Below are 22362 nucleotides of genomic sequence, written 5' to 3'. Positions count from 1 at the left end.
TTTGATGTGGACCTAAACAAATATTTTATTAATAATGATAAATGTATGCATTTCCATTCATGATAAAGATGTTATTTTTTTGTTGTAAAATAAAATATAATACAGTTATATAATATGTTGTATATTTCCCTGTCCTCTGATGATTTGATTATGTGATGATTATTCAGTAGCAGACTGATAAAAGGTCATACAATTATTTAAAATAAATCCATTTAATTTATCATTAGATTACTTGACATTAATAAAGAACATAAACATGTGTACTAGCAGGACCAAGATAAACGTCTCCAAATAAAACCACCCACTCACAAACAAATAATACTTTTACATTATAGACTCAGACGGTACATACATACTTGTTCATGTATTTCACAGGTAAGAAAATGAAACGTAATCTGAGTTGTCTTTAGAAATATCCCCGTTCAATAACTGGATTGGACAAAGCAGTGTAATAATTCTACACATTTTACAAACTTCTTGAGATAAATGTTAGTCGTCAGGAAAACGTCTACAAAATGTCTAACCTATCTACAAACGTAGACAGGCTAAATAGTAGTGTGCGTTTAGATACAATGATGTAAAAAAATACAGAATCCTCAAATAATGCGCTTTTAAAATTCTGTAGTACAGTAATGGTAGATAGAACATAACATGTTTGACAATATAACTTTGGATCTCGAAGTGCTAAATGGTGTAAACATGGATAGACCGATGAACAATCCATGTTGTGCGTTGTGTCTCTTTGTTCAGCTGCAGTTATCTTCCTTGACACTCTACGGAGAAAGAAACAAATATCAGAAATCAGATCCAGCATCAAGACTGTTAAATCATAATGGTAAAGCTTGTGTTTCAAAAGTGATTACTGTCAGGCCACATAAAGAATCACCAACAGCTTTTCTAATACTGGCATGGCATACTATTTTTTTCCCTGACATTCCTACATTTCGTAGACATGCAGAAAATACAAGAACATTACACCATTCACTGAATTTGTAGATTATTCACAAGGTGCAGCCATGCCCAAAATGCTGGCTACATTACCAGGACAGTCCGTTCTATTATTCAGTATAACAGAACTAGGGAGTATATGATGGATGAAAGAAGGATGAAAACCAATAGTTGCCTTCAGTATAAGGATTAAAACCATTAGTTTCCTCCAGTATAAGGATTAAAACCATTAGTTGCCTCCAGTATAAAGATTACAACCAACTAGTTGGCTCCAGTATTGAGAGGTCAAAGTGCATGTATGAGGAAGAATAACGGACAACCACACCCCTAAGATACACTGTAAAGGCCCATGAAAGGGCAAAACAGATGTTTCAGATATTTATTATGCATGTGTACCCAAAGGAGATCTCTGTAGGGTTATGCTGCTGTACACTGTACAAGATGACTTCTAATTAGAGCCCCTTTCTTTCATTTGTGTAAGAAATGGACAGAACGTCAAGGGTTATTCAAAATCTAAAGGACTAACTGACATGCTACAGCAAACTGCACAGATAACAGTCAGAGGATTCAGATACATCCAATATTATTAAGATACATAACAGAATGAGGTTATTCGCAAATTGTCTGTATTACGCAATGAATGACATCTGTACGATACAGACTAGTGATGCTGCCAAAACCAGAGGTGGTTGGGGAAACATCCAGCAAACCTTGGCTGTCATGCAGGTTTTGACCTCAGAGTGGCAGCACTCAACACCTTGTCGTTTTCACATCAGTGGTTCATCTCTGAATCCCTGAAGGCCGGGCCACCAGCTTAAAGTCATGTATACCATTATTAGCTGTGTCCACTGCAGGTGAGAGCTCTCCTAGTGCTTTGTGGGCCAACCTCAGGTTCTCCCTGAGATGTCCCAGGTCTCTCTCTGCCTTGGCCCTCATGATGCTTAGCTCTGTGTAGATGTCCTTGTACGTCTCTGTTGCATACCTCTTATCCTGGGGGGAACAGGGATTAGGCTATAAACAGGCACTATTACCAGGTTAAATAGAGTATGACCCATGCTAATATTTGTACAGTAATACATGGTAATAGCAGGACAATAGTGTTGTCCATTTTATGGCTACTCTTCATACATTTATACAGACAAAGGCTATTGTTATTCTGTGTGCTGTGCTGTGATCTCACCCTGTGGGCTGTCTGGAGTTCATCCTTGAGCGAGGTGATCTTCTGCTTGAGGCACTGCACCTCTGACTCCTTCACACGCAGGGAGATCTAACAGTCAGACAGAATCACAGTTGATGCCTCAGACACAGGTACAACACCAGAGGACCAAGGTGCCATAGATCAGCACAGAATGTACAGCACATGAGTATGTCATATGTTTTAGAGGCTGTAAGTTGGTCATGTTGCTAAGGGTGACATCTAGTGGTGTTACCAGTCAAAGGCAGATTCAGTTTACCTTTACATCAAACTTTACTTGACTGGACTAGATAAAGATTATATCCAACAATTTTGTGTTATACTTAAGCAGCATAGCTATTGTGCAGTGAAGTACTACTGAAGACTTACCTCCAGCTCATACACATCTCTCTCCTGACTAAGAGGGAAGGCGTCCTGCTTGGCCAGAGAGCAAAGTCTGGTGATCTCTGCAGCAAGATGGCCACTCAGCTCCTGGGAAGACAACCACAGTCATCATTACTAACACTGCTACTTTGTATTTGACAAAGATATAATTGGGAAATACTTAGAGAAATGTAAGGGACCCTCAAGGTTTTGTTGCAGAGTGTTGTAACAGTCTGATATGACGATTATAAAAGTATGCGTTATGCATTCTACTATGTGTGTTAAGACAGAGGACCCGGCAGCAGATTTAGTTGGCTTGGAGCAGAAACACTTGTGATGATACATGGTCATAATGTGACTGACCTGGTTGCGAGTTCTGAGGTCCTGGTTCTCCTGCTGACACTGACACAGAGCCTGTCTCTCTGCCTCCAGGGCCTGGCCCAGGTGGGAGCTCTCCAGACACTTCAGAGAGTACTGCTGGGACAACACCTCCAGCTCCCTGTGACAGGAGACCAGCTCCTCACTACACACACACACACACACACACACACACACACACACACACACACACACACACACACACACACACACACACACACACACACACACACACACACACACACACACACACACACACAAAACATGGTCCTGAGAGCTGAAAACCACGGCCAAGACTGGACACAAGGTGCACTGTGTGTTATACAGACAGACATATACAGAGCCAAGGACAGGGAGTATGCAGATTATCAGTCCAAAACTCAGTGTTTGTTAGCCAATCCAGTGTACTATCTGGCCATGTGCTTTCCTTGACGATTTACAACCACATAGATCAACAGGTAGTACATTTACCTGTGTTGCCTGCATATTTCTCCAAGATTCACATCTCCTGCATTGTTGTTTTCATGGCATGCCCTCTGTATCTCTCTCTTGAGTTCGGCACGGTGAGCGTTCTTCATTGCTTCAATTGCTAATGCCACAATAAAAGGGGATATGTTCACTCCATTAGAGTGGCATGGAAATGTGAGCTTATCAATATTCTGAGAAACTCTGCCTTCACACATACTGTAAATATCCTAAAAACATTTCACCTTTAAACATACACACACAACACACACACACACTGTCCCCCCTCACCTGTGATAGTAGCAGCCGTCTCCTCCTCCAGCAGTCTGTCTGTGTCTAACTGCAGGCGCTGCAGGTCCTGCTGGTGTCTGTGCTGCAGTTCCTCCACAATCCTCTGCTGGGACTCCTCCATGGTGACAAAGCCATGCTCATATGTGGCCTGCAGGGGCAAACACAGACGCAGTGGACTGTTAGGTGATCCACAGATTCATTGTTATAATGATCACTACTCCCTGGGGTTGGTTCATTACATCTTAATTCTAGTGAATTCAGGAACAACCAAAAATATAATTCATGATCATCGACAATTGTTATTATGGGAGTTGCCCTACCTTTAGCTTTTCTATGTCCTCCTTATGTTTCAGCTGGAGAGATGCCATTCTCCCATCATGCTCTGCTTTCATGTTGGCCATGACAGACAGCTGCACCTCCAGATCCTTCACACGACCTCTCATTGATGATAACACAATCTCCAGCTCCTCCTCCCCCACAGTGTTTGCTTCTTCATGGGGTTCAGTAGTGCTCCTCTCCTCTACTTCCTTATCAGTATCAACTTCCTGGATTCCTTTCTCTACCTCATCTACCCTACTCTCTACCTCATCTACCCTACTCTCTACCTTTATCTTTGAACTCTCAATGCTGTTGGTCAGGAAGTCACCCTCCACCACCTCTGCACACCTTCTAACCCAGCACACTTCCTCTACTGCAGTCACTCCCTGGTTTGGGCTTTCCACCTCCATTTTACCTGCAGCATTCATTACAGGCGTCTCTGTCTTCTGCTCACTTGCAGTGTCTAGTAGCTGTGTGGCTGTTTGCTGTGAGACTATGTGTTCTCCCTGCCTCAGGGGGGTCAACCCTAATCCCACTGAGGAACTCCCCTGTCTCTCCAGGTCTGACTGTCTGGCCCCAAGCTGCTGGTTTTCACTCAGCAGCCCAGCACATCTGCTGCACATCAAAGGAGAAGAAGCAATGAGCAGTCCCTGTTGAGTCTCTTGAAATGTGCTATTGTGTAGAGTGTTAAGCCTACTGAGACGATAGGATGAGAAGGCTTCCATGGCGGTGCAGTGTATGGAAGCTAACCGGGGATCATTTACATTGTGGAAATGACAAAGTCTTTGTGCCAGGGACTGGAGCTCGTCATTGGCCGAGGCTCCGACTGAGGAGGCGATTTGGTTGAGCAGGTAAATTCTCTCCTGTGTGATCTCTGTGAAATGTCGGAAGTCATCGGTGTCATTATGCTGGTTGTACACATTCCATATCCTCTCATCATCATCTTCTTCTTTCATTTCTGAACCTGTTTCACCTGCTATGTTTCCAATGATGTCCAGGACTCTCAAAGAGCTGCATCCATTCATCCTGTCCAGGCCTCCAGTGTTTATGTTTAAATCTTTCTTATTATGAGAAAAAAGACTATGAGCTAGGAGGAGCGTTTGCTTTTCCACTACCATGTGTTCTAAAATCTGACTTAGAATCACATCTGTGAGTTTATCCTCATTGGACTGGGATGGGTTGACCTTCAAACTGTTCAACAGCCTTCCCCAAAACTCCTCCTCTAACTGAAGCTGCCTGACCACTGTCTTGTTCACCTCCACACACTTTCTATCTAATGGCATCTTTACCACATCCATATCTGACCTGTCAATCACCTGCACTACTCTCCCTAAGGTTCTGGACATCAACCTTATCCCTTCCATCACTTGCTGAACCCTTTCTCCACCTGAATCCAATATTACTTCCTCCTGCCATTTGCCTTCACTGCTACACCTTAATCCACTTTCTTTCTCCACCGTCCTTTCCTTCTCTACTTCCTCATTAAACCTTACGATGTCAGCCTCTGCCTCCATGGCTCTCTGGCTGTACAACCGCTCAGCCTCTCTGAGTTGTGTGTTGTGGGCCTGCAGCTCCCTGCAGGTCTGTTCTGTGTGCTGGAGCTGTCTCTCTAGTTCTAATTGCTTGGCCTCCATGGCCTGCAGACACTGTTGAAGGTGTTGCTGCTCCTTCTCACCAAGGTGGTGTGTGTTGATATTCTCTTCCCCAGCTTCCTCCTCTTCATCATCATCATCATCATCCTCTTCTGCTGGGAAGCCCAGGTCTTTGAAAGTGTCCTCCCTGAGCTGCAGCTGTATCTCTGTCTCCTTCAGACGCTGGTCCATTGAGGCTAGTAGGGACTGGGCCTCCTGGAGCTGCTCATCTCTCCTGTGCAGCTCCTTCTCCAGGCCTTCCACTTTGGTCTGGCTGTGCTGCTCTGCCTCAGGGAGGAACTGAGGCCCACTGTACTGAGTGATAAGCTCTGCTTTCAGTCTCTCTATCTCTCTGTCTGCCTCTGTCAGCTGGTTGAGCATCTCCTGGTTACGCTGGTTGAGGGCCTCGTTCTGGCTGCTGAGCAGCTCTACCTCCTGGGATAGTCTCCTCATCACGATGGCCTGGTCTGGGTCTACGTACTCCTCCGTGGGTCTGGGTGTCTCACAGCATAGTAGGTTGTCTATTCTCACGCTGTTGGCTCTTTCCTGAGTTTCCCCCATGCTCAGTGAATCTGGGCTCCATGCACAACTTTTTGTGTGCGATTCTGGAATCGATGTCTGTCGATGGCTTCCATTTTCAAACTGTGTCTGAGAGCTAGTTTCACTGGCCAAGTTAGACCCTCTGTTCTCACTTCCATTCTGAGGCACAGAGTAGGATGAGAGTTCTGTGTCTGAGGTTGGTGACATGACAGGTGTGTTTACTGATATAGGGCAGTCAGGGAACAGATCCTCCAGCCCCTGGAGGTTTCCCTCGGTGTCATGTAGCCAGATGCTGGGTGGTGGTGATGGGTGAGTTCCAGGGGAGCTGTGTTTCTCCAGAGGGGCCGATGACAGGGCCAGGCCAAGCTGCTCCTGGAGCTGCTCCTGTATGTTCTGTTTCTTCAGCTCCTGTTGCTGGAGGAGCTCTCTGGTCTCCCTGTACATGTCAGTCAGGCTTTTCAAAGAGGGAAGATCAGCTTCTGGGCACATTGGGGCCTCAAGCTTACAGGAGGAGGCAAGACAATTGTCTATAATTAGGTAGTTATCATTGTTGCAAAGTGGAAGTATTATAGATGGAAATACAGAGCATATCCATACTATGAATAGGCCAACATATACTTTGCCTTACCGGCAGGGAGGCATGATTCTGGCGTCCTAATGCAGTGCTCAAATGAGCCTCCAGCTCAAGCCTGCGATGGTCTGACTCTGCCAACTGGCCCTTCAACTCCTCTACCTTTAATCACAAGACACAGAGATAAAGTAAGTCCACCGTTAAGCCAACCAGCAGCAGAGAAAGCACCTCATAACGTTAACATTGTTCCTGTTAGGATTCATTTTGAGATACACAGACTCACCCTCCTGTGGTAGGTCTCCAGTAGAATCCCCATATCCTCTTTATCCTTGCCCTGGGACTCAGTGTACAATGGAACAGTCTTCTCCTGTCTAAAGGCAGTCCTTTCCACCTGCTGCCAGCACTGTTCAATCTCCCTCTGTACCCTCTGGTGAGTCCTGGGTGACCTGGGACTGATACCTCCTCTGTCACAGTCCATCTCCCAGCCCACAAGGAAGCCTAGCATGCTGTCATACCTCCTCCTCCTCTCCTCTCGCCTCCTCTTCCTCTCCAGGTCCCCTACCTCCATCCGAAGAGGCTCCTTTGTCTCCTGCTGCACCTCCTGCTCAGAGGCTAGCAGGGCCATAGGGCTGAACTCAGCCCAGTCAAAGGTCTTGGAGCGCCCTTCGCGTCTCCTCTCACGGATGCGGCTCTGTTTGGGCCCCTGGACTCTCTCTGTAGGGACCTCAGAGGAGGGGGAGGAGTCCTGGGTCACGTCTGGCTTAGGGAGGGGCAGTGACTCTGATGGGCTGTAAGGGACGTGATGGACTTGCAAGCTGTTTACAATCGCAACAGAATAACACAAATACTTACTGATGGAGGAAATGAGGCATTCTGCCTAAACAAAGGCAGAGACCTTCCCATCACTACTATAGAATGGTGGTAGTCTACTAATGCAGTACTATGTAGTAGTGAGGCTGGTATTACAGACGCCATTTACCTGGCTACATCAGGAGCGTTAGATGGATGGACATTCTTCATGAGGGCCTGGATCCAGTTTCTCCGTATCCCTGCAGTCATGGCTGACAGAGTAAAGACACACTTCTGGGTCTGAGGGAAGACATTAGGAATATTACTTTGATTGAGTATAGGAGACTTACTGTATGTATAGAATGGATCAACATTCATCTGTTGATTTCAATTTTTGTAGGTATAGATTTAGTCTTACATGGATCTGAAAGCCGTAGTTCCTCTGGACCTGGTGCTCTGAGACATTATGACACTTGGTCAAGTCAATCTCCCCCTCCAGATCTGAGTTCTAACAAGAGAAGATGACAAACATCAATTCAAGACTTGGGATGAAAAAAAATAACAAAACCATGTTTCCCTGTCCTCACAAAATCACATATCTGTGTGTACTTCATTCAGTAAAAATGAAAATGCACATGAACTTGCCTCCTCTGCGAAGGAATCCTTGTAGTACCTCAGACTGTCAGCTGATAGCACAAACCAGTATTTCCTCCACTAGAGGGGAGCAGACAGACATTATAAGGGATAGTAGATGCAGAAACCTACATAATACATTTGAACTGTCAGGCTTCACCTTCATAGCAAGGATCCACAGCACCTTAAACATCACTAAATGTACACACACACATTCAGGATCCATGTGCCTTTGGGGTAGAAACGTGAGAAGGTGTTCAGTGACGAAAGTAAAAGACATTCTGGATCTGTCCATTCCTATACCTGATCCCCCTTATCCAGGTTCATCATCCATCCTTTCTTGAAGTTCAGCAAATCAGGCTGTAAGGAAGATAAGACAGTAAGTTAGTCAGGAGTTCAAAGAGGCACGGCCATACAGATGTTTTCAGACACTTCAACATAAAAGTAAACTGCCGTCAATCCACTTGGGGCTTTCATTTATACTTGTTTAAATTATGAGAGCATCCTTGTTTGAACTGTGACAGTTTTCTGACATGTTTTACAACTTGGCCCTATGTGCTTTCAGTGCACAGAAATTCCAGAAGTATTAAGCACTCACAGTCATGACAGACTCCGAGGTCCTGCGGTCCAGGGACTTAGCTCTTCTCTGAGGAGGAGGGACGGTGAGTTGACCTGGGCGTAGATCTCCACACGACTGCAGTTTCTGGGTGTAACAACAGGACACTATCAATTACTGAAGTAACAATGTAGAAGGTGTCAGATGGATTAGCAAATGTGATCATGTCCTGTATTACTGTAAGCTTGTTGCAAATAAAAAACAAGATGTCGTTTCCCTTTACTCTATCATGACTGAGACGGCTCGGACGTGTGCATTGTATCAAGCAGAGAACCCACAAGTCATGGCAGGTCTCTGGCAGGCAGTGTTGTGAGATGTAAGGCTTATTGTGGGACACAGCAGGAGAGAGGAAGTGCTCTCTATACAGGGGCTATTAAACCTTACTCACATTAAGAATGAGTTCCACTCTGGTGACTGGGCTTGGCTGGGGAGTGTATGAAAAGACTTTGGAGGCTGTATTATCCCTGATGGCCCCTGGCATCCAGTCTCACAAGCCCAGGGATGTTAAAAGTCCCAAATCTCTGTCTTGACAAGATTCCCATATCCCTGACTGTTACCTACCAAAGCTACCTCATATTGGGTTTCATCCTGGCTAACCAAATAGCTCTAAAAAACACATCAGAGAGTCCCTTTAAATCTAGATTAGCCAGCGCTAAATGAAACTAGAGACAGCGGCACCATATGAAACAAGATTATTTTCTCATTTACTTGAGCCTTCAACAGCCTCATTCTTTTTACTCTTTCGTAATTAAAAAAAAAGGAAAAACGACCACTTCAGTAAATCCAGAACATTCTTCGTCTGTGCCCAGCTATTTGCATAGAAAACTATCCAAGGACACATAACAGTAACATGAGGGAGAGAACACTCTGCTCCAGCCAGCAGTGTGAACTAGCCTCCTACCTTCTCCAACAACACTGACCATTCTGGACAGTTGCTGTCTTCCAATGAAGTCTCTTTTCCCTAGGATAGGATGAGAAAGGGGAAGTGGGACTATTTGGGGAATCTGAGCCTGGGGGACAGAGTGAACTGTGAACAGGCATTTGACCTCTCACTCCAATACCCCCCCCCCCCCCCCGCAAAAAAAACTAAACCTACTGTAACTGGAGGAACATAAATGATCACATGGGATAATATGTTCTGTCGGGCAGGAATTTAAGAGAAAAATCCTACAGAGGGATTTAATCAGAGATTAATGTTAAACCTTTGACCCCATGGGATGGCCATCCTGTGTATGATGTGTCTAACTAAACCATATTACTGGGTTCAACAGTTCATACAGTATCTCATATTATAAACAGAAATATATACAGTACACCAGCCATAGTCTGTGAAAAATCAACTACAAGCGGCCGGTTGCACCTTAATTGAGGAGGACGGGCTCATAGTATTGCCTGGAAGGGAAGGAGTGGAATGGTATCGAACATATCAAACACATGTTTCCAGGTGTATGATGCCATTCCATTTACTCCATTCCAGACATTATTATGAGACATCCTCCCCTCAGCAGCCTTCTGTGACATCAACAGTATGTTTTCTACATCTAGTACAATGTGCATACTGTGTACCAGTATGGACTGTACATGTGTTCTATTCTGTAGTGTTAATCCTGAATGCTGGTCATGTGTTTGTTGTTGTCGGGAGTAGACAGACTGATACTTATGCTTTAGTCACTACCTTAATCACCGGAGCCAGTCTGAGAACATGGTGACTGTCATTTCACAAACAGATGTGCACTTGACTCAGGAGATACTGTTCAGTGATAGTCCCTCCCAGCCTCAAACGCATGACCAACAGCAGCTCCCTACAGACACAACAGGTCCCTACAGATACAACAGCTCCCTACAGATACAACAGCACCCAGATACAACAGCTCCCTACAGATACAACAGCATCCTACAGAAACAACAGCTCCCTACAGATACAGAAGCACCCTACAGATACAACAGGTCCCTACAGATACAACAGCTCCCTACAGATACAACAGGTCCCTACAGATACAACAGCTCCCTACAGATACAACAGCACCCAAATACAACAGGTCCCTACAGATACAACAGCATCCTACAGATACAACAGCTCCCTACAGATACAGAAGCACCCTACAGATACAACAGGTCCCTACAGATACAACAGCACCCAGATACAACAGCTCCCTACAGATACATACGCTCCCTACAGATACAACAGCTCCCTACAGATACAACAGCTCCCTACAGATACAACATCACCCAGATACAACAGCTCCCTACAGATACAACAGCTCCCTACAGATACAGAAACACCCTACAGATACAGAAGCACCATACAGATACAACAGCTCCCTACAGATACAACAGGTCCCTACAGATACAACAGCTCCCTACAGATACAACAGCTCCCTACAGATACAACAGGTCCCTACAGATACAACAGCACCCTACAGCTCCCTACAGATACAACAGGTCCCTACAGATACAACAGGTCCCTACAGATACAACAGCTCCCTACAGCACCCTACAGATACAACAGGTCCCTACAGATACAACAGCTCCCTACAGATACAACAGCTCCCTACAGATACAACAGGTCCCTACAGATACAACAGGTCCCTACAGCACCCTACAGATACAACAGGTCCCTACAGATGCAACAGCTCCCTACAGATACAACAGGTCCCTACAGATACAACAGCTCCCTACAGATACAACAGCTCCCTACAGATACAACAGCTCCCTACAGATACAACAGCTCCCTACAGATACAGAAGCACCCTACAGATACAACAGCTCCCTACAGATACAACAGCTCCCTACAGATACAACAGCATCCTACAGATACAACAGCTCCCTACAGATACAACAGCTCCCTACAGATACAACAGGTCCCTACAGATACAACAGCATCCTACAGATACAACAGGTCCCTACAGATACAACAGCACCCTACAGCTACTTACAGATACAACAGGTCCCTACAGATACAACAGCTCCCTGCAGCTACTTACAGATACAACAGGTCCCTACAGATACAACAGCACCCTACAGATACAACAGGTCCCTACAGATACAGAAGCACCCTACAGATACAACAGGTCCCTACAGATACAACAGCACCCTACAGATACAACAGATCCCTACAGATACAACAGCACCCTACAGATACAACAGCTCCCTACAGATACAACAGGTCCCTACAGATACAACAGCTCCCTACAGATACAACAGCTCCCTACAGATACAACAGGTCCCTACAGATACAACAGCACCCTACAGCTCCCTACAGATACAACAGGTCCCTACAGATACAACAGGTCCCTACAGATACAACAGCTCCCTACAGAACCCTACAGATACAACAGGTCCCTACAGATACAACAGGTCCCTACAGATACAACAGCTCCCTACAGATACAACAGGTCCCTACAGATACAACAGCTCCCTACAGATACAACAGCTCCCTACAGATACAACAGCTCCCTACAGATACAGAAGCACCCTACAGATACAACAGCTCCCTACAGATACAACAGCTCCCTACAGATACAACAGCTCCCTACAGATACAACAGCTCCCTACAGATACAACAGCTCCCTACAGATACAACAGCATCCTACAGATACAACAGCTCCCTACAGATACAACAGGTCCCTACAGATACAACAGCACCCTACAGCTACTTACAGATACAACAGGTCCCTACAGATACAACAGCTCCCTGCAGCTACTTACAGATACAACAGGTCCCTACAGATACAACAGCACCCTACAGATACAACAGGTCCCTACAGATACAGAAGCACCCTACAGATACAACAGGTCCCTACAGATACAACAGCACCCTACAGATACAACAGATCCCTACAGATACAACAGCACCCTACAGATACAACAGTTCCCTACAGATACAACAGCTCCCTACAGATACAACAGCTCCCTACAGATACAACTGGTCCCTACAGATACAACAGCTCCCTACAGATAAAACAGCTCCCTACAGATACAACAGCTCCCTACAGATACAACAGCTCCCTACAGATACAACAGCTCCCTACAGATACAACAGGTCCCTACAGATACAACAGCACCCTACAGATACAACAGCTCCCTACAGATACAACAGCTCCCTACAGATACAACAGCACCCTACAGATACAACAGGTCCCTACAGATACAACAGCACCCTACAGATACAACAGGTCCCTACAGATACAACAGCACCCTACAGATACAACAGCACCCTACAGATACAACAGGTCCCTACAGATACAACAGCACCCTACAGATACAACAGGTCCCTACAGATACAACAGCACCCTACAGATACAACAGGTCCCTACAGATACAACAGCTCCCTACAGATACAACAGCTCCCTACAGATACAACAGCTCCCTACAGATACAACAGCACCCTACAGATACAACAGCACCCTAAAGATACAACAGGTTCCTACAGATACAACAGCTCCCTACAGATACAACAGTACCCTACAGATACAACAGCACCCTACAGATACACCAGCTCCCTACAGGTACAACAGCTCCCTACAGATACAACAGCTCCATACAGATACAACAGCTCCCTACAGATACAACAGCTCCTTACAGATACAACAGCACCCTACAGATACAACCGCTCCCTACAGATACAACAGGTCCCTACAGATACAACAGGTCTCTTTGGATACAACAGCTCCCTAGAGATACAACAGCTCCCTACAGATACAAAAGCTCCCTACAGATACAACAGCTCCCTACAGATACAACAGCTCCCTACAGATACAACAGCACCCTACAGATACAACAGCTCCCTACAGATACAACAGCTGGGTCATTATACTGTAAGATACCATCACCGTTATGAGTTAGCAGAGGTTTGTCTGGGACTTACAGGCAGATCCCTAATTACATAGTATCCATGTTTAGGTAAATGGAAAATGTATCTAAGAGGAATGCCATTCTGAGATTACAACACACAACATGAAGTGCAGACGGATCCCCGTCAGAGCATCAAAACCAGTTTAGTTAGAGAACACAACACAGTCCTGAATTATTCACCTTCTCCCTGTCTTACTCACACACACTAACACATGCCTCAACACGGCTGATGGGAGGATTGACTTAGCCATGCCAAACTCCTGCATTTCGGTATGGAACTAAACACACATATATTGGCACACGTGGCACACACACCTGACAGTGTGGACACACGTGGCACACACACACACACCTGACAGTGTGGACACATGTGGTACACACACACACCTGACAGTGTGGACACACATGGCACACACACACACCTGACAGTGTGGACACACATGGCACACACACACACCTGACAGTGTGGACACACATGGCACACACACACACCTGACAGTGTGGACACACATGGCACACACACACACCTGACAGTGTGGACACACATGCCACACACACACACCTGACAGTGTGGACACACATGGCACACACACACACCTGACAGTGTGGACACACATGGCACACACACACACCTGACAGTGTGGACACACATGTGGTACACACACACACCTGACAGTGTGGAATGTAAGAGCAGAGCTTCATCCCTGTCCATGAGCCTTACACACCATGCATTCAGGCCAGAGCCGAAACATTTGAGGTGACATCTTTGCCTCTCCAACACCTGGTCTTAGGAGTCATGTCCAAACAAGTCCAATGGAGAACTAGCGGGAACAGATGTGTGGTGTACACATGTACTTTACCTTAACAATGACAGACTCCATCAATGGTGTGTAAAATACCAATCTATATGTATAGATGTGGAAACACTATTCACTGGACACTGTCCTAAAGGGCTCTGCCGAAAGGGCAATGCTTGTCTTGGACCCTCCTGGTGAGTAACAAGTGTTGCTATTCTTAAAAGCTATGGTTACTCTTTGGATCATGAGGTGTGGTTCAAGTGATGGTGTTATAGTGGAGGAATGTGACAAGCCTTACCGGGAGTGGGAGGACTGACTGCAATGTAAAAACACTGTGACGGTGTGACTGATACCTCTCTCTGGTTGCTGCGAGCTTCACTCCTCCCCTTCCTGGATCCAGCCTGACCCAGGTCCTCTCCCACAGCACTCCTCCCAGCCTTCCCTGGCTCATTGTAACAGCTGAAAAGCAGGAAAATCAAGCCTGTCATTCAACAAACAGCCATGGTGTCCTCCATGGCCCCTCACAGGTGGGCTGTGACATCACTTCCTGCAGGAAGAACTTCAGGATGACAGCTGAATAATGTCACCGCCACTTGTTCTGTACCCCCAAGATGGGCCTAGACTGAGGACATCCATGTCACCTACATCCATCTAGTGCTACTTTTGAATTGGAATTTCAAGTGACATCCTCACCTCCAGTGTCATGTTTTGTTTAGAAAGATAGCAGATATTACATAGATGGAATTCCCTAGAAGAATCCGATAGAGAGTTTGTATATACAGTATGACCACAAAAGCGAATACTATCTTTAATAAACTGTGGGTGTAGCATCTGTCCTGTTATAACAGGGATGGTAAATTCTTGTTGAGGCATGTATGTATCTGTATGAGTTGGCACAAACATAATACTGTGCCCTCAGTCAGTGTAATGTCTTGCCTTGACATTTCTCCTACTTTCTGATGACTGGCAGTTTGTGAGGAACTCAGAAATAGAATTCCTTCAAAATATCTAATTACACAATACTTTAGGAATTTCAAGGCCTTATTCAGGGCAAGGATTCTGTCTGTCCTTAGAAGGCAATGAATGAAACACACAGACCAAGGAGGTATTCCCATCACGTAGCCCAAATACTGTATATGCTGTTAGTTAGGGAACAAACTGGGAGTGCTTCTATAAGCTTCATTTAAAAACCTTTACCTCCCTAATGGAAGAATATGGATCTTTGATGTGCTGTTGGGCTGTGTGTAATGTGTGTACCATTTTATACAGAGAGAAACAGGGAGGCATCTGCTGTCCTTTAGTGCTAATTGCTAGCACATTTGGTCCTAGCCCATGCCAAACCCGTTTATGCCTGTTAGCATTTTCATGACAACACACAACAAATACAAAACCAAATAAATAAAATTGAAACTAATGTCCAAGAACATTGCGTTCATTATAGATCTCCCAATATCAGACACAACTGATAACATGTCTTCTCCATGATTCTCACCTTCTCTCTGCCCTGTTGTTCTTGTTGGCCGGTGGGTGGTCTCTGTATGGCGTAGGCTCTGTGGGCTGGCTGTCGCTGCTGGTGTCAGTCCCCTTGCTGGCCACAGAGTCCAGGGAACTCACAGAGCTACTGATACAGGAGCCGTTGGAGAGCCGCAGACTACCGTCAAAGGTCAGGGAGTCACTGGAGGCTGAAGGGAGGTAGTGGGGATCATGACTTGAGGAGAGTTATTAAATAAAGAGGGCTGTTTTCCGACTGTGACTGCACAGGTTAGGTCTATGTTTTGCATGATACTTTAGGTCATTGCTTTTGGACCGAAACACAAATAGCAAGATTTTTATGAGAATCCTCTTCTGAAAAATCGAACTTCTAAGACTTGTTACATGAGGAATCTGGTCAGATAGTTACTATAATGTCTCCCATCTAAGGAAGTGTCACGTTTGACCATAGTAGACATTTAAGGGACACCCCTACATAGTGCCACTATAAAGTTGCACCTAACAGACCACAGCTCATTAAAGAGATGCCTCCAGTTTGTTTTCCTTTTCATCTGCTCCCAGGCCATGGAAAAGCATCTGTAAAACCTGTCATCTACATCAGCCTAATGAAGTCCCCTACAGGCACAGTCTGCACTACAGGAGTTGATCCTGCTCTCCGTTATAACCTAGGCCCAGACACACCAATAAGTCTGCCTCCACATACTTAGGGTGTACTTACCGTTCATCACATGACCGCTATTAAGAGAAATGTCTGCTCTGCTCGCATAATTAATCTTAGTTGTGTCTGTGAAATATATTAGAGAGGATTGTTTACCATGAGCCATGCATCCTTTTATACAATATTTCAATAACACTACTACACTGGTAATGAATCTGTCCACTAATAAAGGCCAACTTTCTCATCCTGTATGCATGACCACCTGCAGGAAGTTAGGACAGTGTTAGAGGGCAGGAAATGGCTTTGAATGTCTGACAGACTTGAAAGCCTGTCTGAGTGTGTGTGTATATGTGTTGGCTGGTTTCCTGCTTCCACACCTGCAGGGGTCTCGTCCAGGCCCAGGGGATCAGTATCTGTCACAGTCCAGACAGGGGCCACATCCGGACCCCCACTGGGCCACTCTCCCTGCCACAGGCTGGAGCAAGGGTCACCACTTTTCATGACTGAGAAACTGGGCTCAGTGGCAGCCATCTTTGCTGGGCTGGGCTCCTGATGAACACAATAAGTTTTCATTATCATTATGTGTAGAGGCATAACACATCATTGACATATACAGTAGTTGACATATTTTTCTGCAATATTTTCAAACATGTATTTAGGCCACCGGTGACCAGGCATCTTGGTTACAATGTTATGAAAAGAAGAAGTTATCACCTGGGAAGTAGTGGGTTCTACTTTACGTTTCATCTTCTGATTCTGCTTAAAGGTCCGTGGGTAAACGACTAGTTGTTCACTCCAGCTGGTAAATAGAAAACGACACGGACATGACAGGGATTCAAAATATTGTCCATCAAAGACAAGAATTTACAGAAAAGATCAATCAGAAGTGATATCATATCATATTGTAATATCAGAGAAGTTAAGTCAGGAGTGATATCATATCATACTGTAATTTCAAAGAAGTTAAGTCAGGAGTGATATCATATCATACTGTAATTTCAAAGAAGTTAAGTCAGGAGTGATATCATATCATACTGTAATATCAGAGAAGTTAAGTCAGGAGTGATATCATATCATACTGTAATATCAGAGAAGTTAAGTCAGGAGTGATATCATATAATACTGTAATATCAGAGAAGTTAAGTCAGGAGTGATATCATATCATACTGTAATTTCAAAGAAGTTAAGTCAGGAGTGATATCATATCATACTGTAATATCAGAGAAGTTAAGTCAGGAGTGATATCATATCATACTGTAATATCAGAGAAGTTAAGTCAGGAGTGATATCATGTCATACTGTAATATCAGAGAAGTTAAGTCAGGAGTGATATCATATCATACTGTAATATCAGAGATGTTAAGTCAGGAGTGATATCATATCATACTGTAATATCAGAGAAGTTAAGTCAGGAGTGATATCATATCATACTGTAATATCAGAGACGTTAAGTCAGGAGTGATATCATATCATACTGTAATATCAGAGACGTTAAGTCAGGAGTGATATCATATCATACTGTAATATCAGGGACGTTAAGTCAGGAGTGATATCATATCATACTGTAATATCAAGAAGCATTACTGACCCATTGATGATCTCCTTGTCCATATTGTAATATCAGAGAAGTTAAATCAGGAGTGATATCATATCATATTGTAATTTCAAAGAAGTTAAGTCAGGAGTGATATCATATCATACTGTAATTTCAAAGAAGTTAAGTCAGGAGTGATATCATATCATACTGTAATTTCAAAGAAGTTAAGTCAGGAGTGATATCATATCATACTGTAATATCAGAGAAGTTAAGTCAGGAGTGATATCATATCATACTGTAATATCAGAGAAGTTAAGTCAGGAGTGATATCATATAATACTGTAATATCAGAGAAGTTAAGTCAGGAGTGATATCATATCATACTGTAATTTCAAAGAAGTTAAGTCAGGAGTGATATCATATCATACTGTAATATCAGAGAAGTTAAGTCAGGAGTGATATCATATCATACTGTAATATCAGAGAAGTTAAGTCAGGAGTGATATCATGTCATACTGTAATATCAGAGAAGTTAAGTCAGGAGTGATATCATATCATACTGTAATATCAGAGATGTTAAGTCAGGAGTGATATCATATCATACTGTAATATCAGAGAAGTTAAGTCAGGAGTGATATCATATCATACTGTAATATCAGAGACGTTAAGTCAGGAGTGATATCATATCATACTGTAATATCAGAGACGTTAAGTCAGGAGTGATATCATATCATACTGTAATATCAGGGACGTTAAGTCAGGAGTGATATCATATCATACTGTAATATCAAGAAGCATTACTGACCCATTGATGATCTCCTTGTCCATATTGTAATATCAGAGAAGTTAAATCAGGAGTGATATCATATCATATTGTAATTTCAAAGAAGTTAAGTCAGGAGTGATATCATATCATACTGTAATTTCAAAGAAGTTAAGTCAGGAGTGATATCATATCATACTGTAATATCAGATAAGTTAAGTCAGGAGTGATATCATATCATACTGTAATATCAGAGAAGTTAAGTCAGGAGTGATATCATATCATACTGTAATATCAGAGAAGTTAAGTCAGGAGTGATATCATATCATACTGTAATATCAGAGAAGTTAAGTCAGGAGTGATATCATGTCATACTGTAATATCAGAGAAGTTAAGTCAGGAGTGATATCATATCATACTGTAATATCAGAGATGTTAAGTCAGGAGTGATATCATATCATACTGTAATATCAGAGAAGTTAAGTCAGGAGTGATATCATATCATACTGTAATATCAGAGAAGTTAAGTCAGGAGTGATATCATATCATACTGTAATATCAGAGACGTTAAGTCAGGAGTGATATCATATCATACTGTAATATCAGGGACGTTAAGTCAGGAGTGATATCATATCATACTGTAATATCAGAGATGTTAAGTCAGGAGTGATATCATATCATATTGTAATATCAGAGAAGTTAAATCAGGAGTGATAGCATATCATATTGTAATATCAGAGAAGTTAAGTCAGGAGTGATATCATATCATACTGTAATATCAGAGAAGTTAAGTCAGGAGTGATATCATACTGTAATATCAGAGACGTTAAGTCAGGAGTGATATCATATCATACTGTAATATCAGAGAAGTTAAATCAGGAGTGATATCACATCATACTGTAATATCAGAGAAGTTAAGTCAGGAGTGATATCATATCATACTGTAATATCAAGAAGCATTACTGACCCATTGATGATCTCCTTGTTCTCTCCCCGGATAAAGAACTCCTGTTCAGGTGTGATGATGCACAAAGCGTTCCTCTGGCCTGTCTTAGGCTCTGCGTCAATCACCGCTGTACACAGATTCATGTTCACTGTTCCTTGTGGCAGAGTGCTTGTCTAAAGGAATGATACACAATGTCAATAGTTTTGTCTGACTGGAAATTCTGGAAGAGATTATGATGCTAATCATGGTATCTTTTGTACACCATCTAGAAATAAAAAAAAATAGAAATAGAAAGATATTATGGAGGGTTAAAGGACATCACGAACAAGACATTACCCGTTGCAACTGAGTTTTAATACAGGCTATATAGAGTGACATGAAAGAGGGCAGAGGAGGAGATTTCAGAAGATCAGATCAGTGGGAGAGGGGGATGTGGAATTAGAGGACAGATTAATCCCAAATCATCAGCTCTGGTACTACACACAACATCTGGCTAAAAGATGCATAGTGAATCCTCTTATAAAACATTAAAGGACAATATACATCAGGACAATACACTGTAGTTAACCTCTATTAATGTTGGATGATCTGGTTTGCTTAGCTTTTTGGTGTATGTGTGTGTGTGTGTGTGTGTGTGTGTGTGTGTGTGTGTGTGTGTGTGTGTGTGTGTGTGTGTGTGTGTGTGTGTGTGTGTGTGTGTGTGTTCAAATACAGAATCTCTTACCAACTCGTCCAGTGCAAAGCTCATGCTGCCATGTTCATACAGGATGAAGAATCGTCGCTGCCATTTCTGCCATTTAGAGATAGAGTTGTTATGGATAATGTTGCAATAATGCCTCAAATATTGAATAACTTGCAGGTCTATCAGAATATAAACTAGTACTACTGATACATTTCTGTACAACCATAGTCCAAGACTAGATAGTTATTTGTCATTCTCTTACCCTTGACCTCTGAATTGGATTGTCAAAGTCTGTCCCCTCAGCAGCCAAGCAGAGCCAGCCTCCATAGATGGGTTTGGCCTGTCAAGCATGGGAAAACAAGGAGAAATTAGTTGACACCTGTGAAGGTTCTATCAAATTAAATCGTTTTTCTATGCCATCCAATGGGTCTTGGATTTTTCTGGCAGGGAGCATCAATACTCGTTGATTCATGTTTTGAATGTCAAAGGAATAACAATCCTATCTTTTTAGGGAATGTCCTTTGTAGGATTAGCCAGTGACCGTTCGTGATTCAGTGTTCATATGCTGCATTTACAAAATGTGTGAACAGATTAAGTATGTCCATGCAACAGGCCGTAAACAAGAGGCAGGGTAATATTGTTGACATGGAAAAGAGAAGATAAACTGCTCTTTGTGCTCTTTTCGAGTCCCCAAAGACTGGAATGTTCTGACTCTCTGCCAGTTACTCAACTTGCTCAACTCTTTGTCAGAGAGTTTTGTTTCTTGTGTTATGAGTGCTTCTCAACATGAGATAATTCTTTCCTCAAAAATTCCAACAGACTTGGATATTTATACTTAACTTTCACACCTGAGTCAGATGCTTTAAAACAGGAGCTTACTTAGCTGACGTTCAATGACCAATGGCTCTAAATTTACAAGGCACACAGAGATGAGCACAAAATAATCCGATAGCAATGGTGTATATGTTTTCTAAAATAATAATAACCTGTTGTGGCCTATGGCATGCTGAGCGCTGACAGTTGGGCTGTCAACGGTCTCTTTACAACAGTGTGGGAGGTGTGTGGTGACAAATATTTGACTCATGCATTGGGGCCATTCAGTCAAATTGCTTCATTTTCTACAACAGATAAGATTGGCTATTACGTTATGTTCATTACATTTCACAAATGAACGCGATACCTGACACAATATGAAGGAATGTCTCTGTCTGATATAACATTGAGTGCATGCCCATCTGTCATCCCTGTCATCAACATTCAGAAAAGTAATAGCCAAAGTATTAAAACTAATAAAACATAAATATTTTTGTTCACTTACCTGGTCCTTATCATGATCAGTTGGAATATGCAGCTCCCGAGACTTGAAGCAGTTCTGACATTTACTTTTATAAAAAATGTTCGCTTGGAATTTTTTACACGGATTCGCACTCTTTTGTCCTGACATTTTGTCGTATATGGGCTATAACTATGAAAATCTGAAATGCTCCCCAATTCTCTCGTTGCGGTGCAGTTTATCCGATTCGAACATCTGTCAAATCCTGTGCGCTTTGAGCTCTCTCGAAATCTGGGATGTCCTAGGCAGCTGAGGAGTTGGCTATATAAATCCAACCTAGACTCATGGGTTTACGTAATATACCAAACGAAAATCCGTGAGGCTAAAATCAGTATGATACGTTATATTTGGTATGTATTCATTTGTGGATGTCGTTCATCCATTTCGTATTATATGTTATAAATTACAATTCGTATGATCTGTTACAATTCGTATGTTATCTTACAAATTCTAATCCGTACTATATGTTACAAATTGTTGTGGCTAACGTTAGCTAGGTGGCCAATGTTAGCTAGGCTAGGCTAGGGTTAGAGGTTACAGATGGGTAGTAGCTCTGTTACAAG

At 43.2% G+C, this 22362-nt stretch overlaps 1 protein-coding gene across 2 annotated transcripts; it reads right to left on the bottom strand.

Annotated features, from left to right (window-relative positions):
* Positions 1-191: 191 nt before the first annotated feature.
* LOC110538583 (myosin phosphatase Rho-interacting protein) lies at positions 192-22024 on the bottom strand. Of its 2 annotated transcripts, none has more exons than XM_036938657.1 (23): positions 21785-22024; positions 20729-20806; positions 20509-20574; positions 19806-19957; positions 17253-17337; positions 16916-17087; positions 15882-16071; positions 14743-14848; positions 8721-8825; positions 8426-8482; positions 8135-8203; positions 7908-7997; positions 7680-7789; positions 6984-7515; positions 6758-6862; positions 3961-6630; positions 3641-3788; positions 3356-3473; positions 2870-3029; positions 2513-2614; positions 2129-2215; positions 1779-1938; positions 192-773 (listed from the first exon to the last, which is right to left on the bottom strand). In XM_036938657.1, the coding sequence occupies exons 1-23, from the start codon at positions 21908-21910 to the stop codon at positions 757-759; spliced, it is 5505 nt and encodes a 1834-aa protein (XP_036794552.1). In that variant the 5' UTR covers positions 21911-22024; the 3' UTR covers positions 192-756. The 2 variants fall into 2 exon arrangements, with proteins under 2 accessions (XP_036794552.1, XP_036794553.1); XM_036938658.1 differs by having other exon boundaries at positions 6984-7488.
* Positions 22025-22362: the final 338 nt, after the last annotated feature.

Source organism: Oncorhynchus mykiss, chromosome 12, assembly GCF_013265735.2.
Source record: "Oncorhynchus mykiss isolate Arlee chromosome 12, USDA_OmykA_1.1, whole genome shotgun sequence".
NCBI lineage: Eukaryota > Metazoa > Chordata > Actinopteri > Salmoniformes > Salmonidae > Oncorhynchus > Oncorhynchus mykiss.
The sequence above is the reverse complement of the archived record's forward strand: the minus strand, read 5'-3'. Positions and strand labels throughout refer to the sequence as shown.